This window comes from Phallusia mammillata, chromosome 1 (genome assembly GCF_965637545.1).
Source record: "Phallusia mammillata chromosome 1, kaPhaMamm4.hap1.1, whole genome shotgun sequence".
Taxonomy (NCBI): Eukaryota; Metazoa; Chordata; class Ascidiacea; order Phlebobranchia; family Ascidiidae; genus Phallusia; species Phallusia mammillata.
In genome coordinates, this window is record NC_137252.1 from 15,702,572 (window position 1) to 15,710,342 (window position 7,771).

At 40.9% G+C, this 7,771-nt stretch overlaps 1 protein-coding gene across 1 annotated transcript; it reads left to right on the plus strand.

Annotated features, from left to right (window-relative positions):
* Positions 1–4,240: 4,240 nt before the first annotated feature.
* On the plus strand, positions 4,241–7,552 carry LOC145212982 (uncharacterized). Its single transcript, XM_080081229.1, has one exon. It carries the CDS (start codon positions 5,201–5,203, stop codon positions 6,938–6,940), a length of 1,740 nt encoding a protein of 579 aa, XP_079937355.1. The 5' UTR covers positions 4,241–5,200; the 3' UTR covers positions 6,941–7,552.
* The last annotated feature ends 219 nt before the right edge of the window (positions 7,553–7,771 follow it).

Here is a 7,771-nt window from a genome sequence, read left to right on the forward strand (position 1 = left end):
CTCACCTCGTGCCAGCGAATAGCAACTTGACTAATAATGGCCGGTTTCACCTGAGCCTCAACAATGCGTGAGTTTTACTGGTCAGTTTAATTCACTCCGGGTCTGCATTAAGGTTTACCGGCGTTGTGGTCAACAGTTGGTCAAACACGCAGTTTGGGACGAATCGTCGCATATGCGAACTTCAAAGTTAGCAGTGGTCTTTGGCGTTTGTATTGAAACGCATATAACGGCAACGCAACACATTAAAATTCGCTTTTTTGCCACAATTTTTGAATGAAAACGGTAACAAGCCTTTGTGTTTGTAAAATGCAGCGTTTAAAAACATTATTATGGCGCAAATCTGTGCAAATTATTATTAACGCTAGGCTGTGCAAATCAAAAACAGTTTTGTGAATGAGTTTTACAGTGGTCTAACCTTATTTTGTTGCGACGCAATCACTCGAGATCCCAAGAAGCAAACAACTCTTGACCCTAATGTTTTATCGTCGACTAAACTGCTCTTGACTCGCCGCTGCTATTTGCTCAGCTAAAATTCCCAGGAACGGACCAACTTGGTTTGAAAATTGGGTGACGGATTATCGATACCGTTTGATGCGCTTTGTTTCTGTTTTATACGAAACATGTTTTGGGTGTTTTTTTATAAGTGAAAACTACGCGTACACATTAATTTACGATACATGCTATATGATTGAAATTCCGCAAAACGATACAAACTAACATCTGGGTTAAAAACATTACAACTTTTCGACAGCGTATTTATAGAACCGTAAATTGTGTACCTAACTTTATTGAGAGATAAAGTTCCATCTTAGTTTTTCCTTATTGCGCTTAGAACCTAAAATATTTGATCTTTAAAATGTAGGCTAGCAAATTTCCCGTTCCATAATCGTTCAAAGTATACTAGTAATGCAACAAACATTTTAGCAACTTTTATGAAACCAGACCTGGACGGAAACAAGTTTCGATGACAAAGAACGACGGAAACAAACCAGTGCCGTGCCATTGACGTATACGTGCTTTCAACGTGTTGTGTATTTAGCTTGGTAGGTTGATTTTCTGCAGAGGCCAGACAATAGTGACGATCCAGGTGCCACAGTTGCTGTCAACCTGCTACGGAAATACAAAAAAATGTTGCATTGCTTGTTCCTTTTGTTTGTCGCTTCCGATACAGTGTATACATCAAAAACTTTCAATAAAAACTACAGGGGAAGTTTGTTTGGCCAGCTTTAGATGGTGGATTGTGGGAACTCCACCTGCACTTGTAGCCTACTGTCCTCATTTTATTGTTGCTTCTGCAGTGAATTGCACGATCTTTGTAGATATATCTGACACAGTCCTTTTGTACCTTTTTCAAGGAACCCTTCAAAGTTTTTGTCAATTGTTGCAGAAAATAGTAATTCAAAAATATGGTAGAATATAGATAACTAAACTTTCCGTTTGAACTAACACGCCCTTAGAACCAGGGAGTCGAACCGCTTGTCGGGTTCGGTTCGGGTTTAATGAAATTTACCGCTCAAACCGGCTCGCGGGTTCGGTTCAGTTCGACACCCTGCTTAGACACAAAGATAGTTTACTGTAATAAAATATGAAGACGTAAGTTTGCTTGGTTGTTTTCAGTCGATTCTCAAAGTTTTTGAAAATAAAAGTCAAAGCTTGGTTTACAGTTACTGATGCACAGGAGTGGGGAAAAATAGAAGCCAAAACAACAAATCGGTCTTTCCAACCGGTAAAACCTTACATTTGCTTTTAATCAGCTGCGATGAACAAAGCAAACACAGCATTAAATAACGTCTGAAAAGGGTGATGCGTACAAGACTTCAGATTACCCGCATTAGCCAGGTGCTTAGAATTACTCACCACATCGTCTGTCTAACTGTTACGTCACAGACAACAGAATTATCTGGAATTCGTGCATTATTGATTTTTAAAATCTAAATCGTTTATAACTGTTTTAGCAGTCAACAATTTGGCTCAAATTTTTAAAATTTTTGACACAATCGTTTTGAAAATAAAGGCCTCTTTTAGGTCAAATGAAAAACAAACTTTAAACGAACAAACAAATATGATTTGTATGCTAAGGTTTGGATTCCATGGTATTCGAAATTTTATCTAGTTTCTAGACAATCAGAAAACTGTATCCCGGCAAAATACTTTTTGCAAACATTCGACTGTCGGAGTCAAGGTCTCGGCCTCTTTCAGGCCCATAAGCATTCACAGCAGCGTCTCAGTTCTTTATGAAAGCCATCAAAAGCGGCGACCCTGTCATTGCTGTTTGGTGCGATTCTCTCGTGCTGGTGTGGAAGAGTCCACGGACGAAGTCGCGATTCGATCCTTTACGCAAACACTGCGCTCTTTTTAGGCCCCCAATACTGCAATAAACTAACAACGTCTGGTGATTTGTTGCCGTCAGAGACTATGTTAAATCTAGTTATCCACTGTGTTGCATTTTGTACCAGGATGTCTGGCAGGACAAATTAGTCGCATATGTTATCTATTAACGTGAAAGCATATAGTTTATGTGCAACATTTGAAATAACGTTATTAGATTGTCGTTATTAGAATTTTGCAATGTTTGTTTTCCCCAAAACATAAACGCTATACTTTAGAACATGTTAACTGCTACATTAAAATTGATAAAATTATGCCAACTGTTTTTGCAAACCATTTTAGACTCTGGAGCCATTTTAGAACTAAGTTGGCTCCAAAACAAACACGAATCTAGGAACTTCACAAGTATGCGATGGTCCAAGACAAATACAAATTCAATCAATGAGTCTTTGAACTTGATAAAAATGTGTTCATTAGTGGGTTTCTAACATCATGGAAGCAGCACTATACAGTTTAGAACCTTTTAATTTCGCTTTTACCCGATAGCCCATGATAAAGTCAGTCGTGTGGTCGTTTGATAAGGATATCTATGGTTTCAAAGACCGCTTTAATGTTGAACATCTAACACAAAGTTGTTTGCCAGAAACACAAGAAGCTACAATTTTTCAAATCATTTCAAGAAATTGTAAGAAAAATTACAATACACATTTAAGAGACACAAAATATTAAAAGCCACGCTTTTTATTATTTGTCAATATCCTTGTTAGTCACAAAAAACTGTTGCGCAGACGAACACGATCAGTTTCCGTTTAATAAGCAAACAACACACCTTCACTTCCTAAATTCCACCGTTCGACACACAAACAAACAAAATGGAGGCGAAAGTGAGAATTATTTTGCACCGGTAACGTTATCCCGTAGAGTGACTCTCGCTACGTAAAAAATTTTGTGAAAGGAAGTTTTGCCGAAAATGCTTGATAGCTCTGCTGTGCCTTCCGTTATTACTGCCGACCAAAGCAAATATTTGAGGATGTTTTGAAATGCGGCATTTATAGCCAATATTTTTCGCAAGTTTTAAAGTGAATGTATGTGTGTAAAATTGATACCTAGTTTCGTGCATGTAGTTGTCTTTATTACTAAAGAGAAAAAAACTTTAAGCATTTCTGGCATAGCCCTATTATCAAACGTCGTGATTCCTGAGGAATAAAAGCCAATAATCTTCTGAATAAACTGACCCAAGATTGTACACATTTCATATTTACAGAGGCTTTACCTCAAACTTGGTCATATAGACATAGAACGATCAACAAACAGCTACTGTTTGAGGCGGTCAACATATAGCTTCTGTTGGCAGTTGTCAGAATAAGGCTAGGTTTGAAGGTTACTGTGTGTGCCGATAAAGTTGTAATTTGAATTTTGTCGATAAAGTTGTAAAAAAATCAAAATCGATTTTTGGGAATAGTTTTTTGAAAACAAAAAGGCTGGCAATATTGTAAACTTACTTGATAGCATGATCGTGACCAAAACTGTATGCGTTTTTTGCACCTGTTACAGCAGTTTCGTCGAATTTTTCAAAGTGTAACTTTCACCTTCTATTTCAGTTAGAACTGTGTCTTGCAAAATTTAGAATCCCATGAAAAGTGTGAGGTTGCGATACGTTGATAGTACCTAGCTTATCGCAAGCTCGTGCGGGCACAGGCTTGATCAAGATGCATTACGTCACGCATCAAGACAGTGGCCCGCCAATAAGGGCGTTTCTAAAGCATGCGGCCGCTGGTCAGACCTGGGCCAGCCAAGGCGCGAGATTGGACCGCATTGATCATCGAAGAGAAAAAAGAAAGGGACTGGACGGAACTGGTGTCCAATATAAACCACTGAATGACCAGACGGAATCATTCCAGCCTTTGAGCTCATAGTAGTCATTTCAAAGCATCAGCAATCAGTTGTGAAACGGTAGCAAAATTACTAGACGAAATACGAATAGCCGTTTATACCTTATATAACTAAGGGTTAGCGAGTGTGCAATTTAAACGCGTTAATGACAGAGTCTAATTTTTTGTACGCAATAGTTTTTACTTCGCAAAAATCGCAATTTTCTGTCAATAGTTGGTTTTCGATTATAATTTAATTTCATAACCAAGAAATGCTAGTGGAAGATGATAGAACATCTGCACAAAAAGATTTCGACTGTCGAGACCGTGTCTAATCGTAACCTGTTGAAAGCTATGCGCACAAGAAACTTCTCGAAAAACGTACATTTCAAATATTATGCGCCTCGCAACGCCAGAATAGACATATTAGACAGGGAGAGGGCGCTGTTGTGCTGAGTATAACAGACAAATATTGTCCGCGCGCTCCATTTCTTGAATGTACGGTGTAACAGTAAACGTTTGGCGCTGACCCGCGAAAGAGTTGCGAGAAAATTCGCAAGTCAAATATTTGTTAGGATCATGAAGTTGAACGTGAATGCCAATGTGATATAAAACCCGACTAATTCGTCCACAAAGCAAAAGGTTAACAGGTTATCGAAAGAGAGTTACATATTGAGGATCAGATAAACAGTAAAGCAGCGGATAGCCTTTGGCAGTGTAGCGTGATATTTACAGCCGTGTTTAGAGTATACATTACTATTTCCGCTAAACTCCAAAACGTGTGTGAGGCTTTGATTAAAACTTTGTCGGTTTTGCCATACCTAAATTTATTTATTTTTTGTGCCAAACACTAAATGTGAAATTGTTATTTTTGTAGATATTTCACGAAACTGTCAAAAGATTATTTCTGCAAATATCTGTACAACTTGCTTTCTGCTCAAAAACACTAGTTCGTCTGCCGACATAAACGTTGCTTCAGATCAACGCAAAAGCAAGTCAAAATGATGTTGTCGTCTCCCCCATCAAAGTATCAACCGTTCCAGCAATCATACGGAGGCAACATGACCAACATTCCAAACGGAATGCAGGCACCCTACGTTAACACCATGAACTCGATTTCGATCGGAAATCAGGTCGGTTTTAACAACCCAGTCAACCAGGGCTACGGCATGAACGGACATCATACGGCCCACAGCGTACAAATGGCGGCGGCCGCCGCTGCAGCAGTCGGAAACCCGGGAATGGCATCTCCCTACGCCGGCATGGGACCGGGCGTAGGCATTAGTCCCAATATGGCGCTTATGTCAATTCGCCGTACTGAGAAGGCTTACCGTCGCAACTACACGCATGCAAAGCCACCATACAGCTACATTTCGCTCATTACCATGGCTTTGCAGTCATCTACCAGCAAAATGATGACTCTTAGCGAGATCTACAACTGGATTATGGACCTTTTCCCATTCTACCGCCAGAACCAGCAACGTTGGCAAAACTCTATTCGCCACAGTCTTTCCTTCAATGATTGCTTTGTCAAAGTTCCAAGATCGGCTGATAAACCAGGAAAGGGTTCTTATTGGTCTCTACATCCCGACGCTGGTAATATGTTCGAAAATGGTTGCTACCTGCGACGCCAAAAGCGCTTCAAAAGTGACAAGAAGAACAAGGGTGGTGCCGGTCTAGACGTGCAGCAATCGCTTGAGCAGCTACAAAACGAAACTGCCAGCCCACCACCGTCCAACCCCGGATCAGCAAGTAGCAGCCCACCGGACAACCACGGCGCTTACATCGATTCGGACTCGAGCATAAAATCACCAGAAATGGAAGACAGAACAGCGTCAACATCAACGCACTACAACCCGGTAACGATGAGCCACACGCACACCGCTGCTACCAACGTTACTTCAGTCCATGAGCGTCTTCCAGTTCCACAGAGGCACCAAGAACCTTCCGCATACGGGTCCCACATCCACGGTGACCATGCTGAAAACTTGCTTGCGTTACAGCAGCACACTCAGCAAATCAGCCCTGCATCAGTCGGTTCTTCATCCCCCGTCAACTCCGAATCAGTAGGCAACCTTCACAATATGGCGCCGGTGACCGAGAAACAAAGCGATGGACATACCCTTGGTTCACGCGCGCAAAGCGTTGAGGTGCCGCAACACAACCAAGTTGAATCGTCATCTGGACATCAACAAGAACACCATGACTTCTACTCGCACTACGCCCAAGCTACTGCGTACGCTGCAGCCGTCCAGCAACACCCTTTCGCCGCCGTAGCTGCTGCACACTCCTTTGCACCTCATCCCTTTTCAATCAGCAGCCTAATGAATGTCGCTGACCAGCATCATCCACAACAGCAGCAGCAGCAACAACAGCAGCACTACGCTAATTCGAAAGAGTTGCGAGCTTACCAAGAAGCGATGCACTACTACAACTCGGGCATGAACGGATTTGGTACAACAGGCATCACACCATCGACTGTCAATGACACAATGCCTTCGCAGCAATGTACCAACGCGCAGTCACCTATCAATTCTGCATCATCATCCACATCAGTGTCGACGCCATCGCCTGCATCGTCGTCATCGCTCAGTCACTACTCGTCGGCCTTGCACTACAACCCGCTGCAATTGCACGAGCAACACCAGGCCCCTCTTCCTTTACAATCAAGTCACCTGGAACACAGCGAACATCAACAAGATACAACGAATTACTACCAAGGGTGCGTACCGGCCAACTAATACATCCACTAAAACGATTTTTTGACTGCTTCGCCGTTTCTACCACTTATTTACCATTCGCATGCCGTCCTGATAAATCTGCATGAAATGAGGTACATTTTGACCTCTATAACACATGTATCATGGCGTCGAATGATCTATTCACCTTGCGCGTTTCAAGAGTTTCTATATTTTTGTGTTTCTGGCCACCTATTTTTATGGTGTTTATTTATTTCGCATGTTGATAATGTCACTTGAAAGACCAAACATTTGTGGTTGTAATTTTCTTAAACATCTCATTTAAGCTGCGGTTTTTGGTTGCCTTTACACTGCATAAACATCTGCTACTGGTTGCAATAATTACAACTAAAACTTTACAGCTGCACCCATTGCCCATGGAGTAATTCACTGTCGATTGTGATTGTCGTGATTTATTACTTTGCTATTTTTTGTCCGCTGTGCAATGTATTTTGCATGTGCTCTGTACTAATCACAAGGTTTGATATTGGCTATACGAGTTTTGCGTTTTCCTGCTTGCAACAGGATAGTTGTAAATATAAAGTGCATTCAAACTGTGCATATGTGTTATAGTTCGTGAACGCACGAGCAATAAACGTTTTGAAAAACTGCAAAGTTTGCTTTCATATTTTAGGTTAAAAAATGACAACACAACTAATCATCCCAAACACGTTTCTACGAATGCAATACAAAGCTAAAATATCACAAAAGACAGTTTTACAGTTAATATGCTTAAATCATAGGTCTACCTTTTTTCTCATGTCTGTCCCTTTGCAGATTTCAAAAGAAAAAAGGTTACTTCAACACACTAAATATTTACTCCCAAGTTTATTA

Coding starts and splice junctions, on each gene's coding strand:
- LOC145212982 (XM_080081229.1), top strand. CDS start 5,201: ATGATGTTGTCGTCTCCCCCATCAAAGTATCAACCGTTCCAGCAATCA.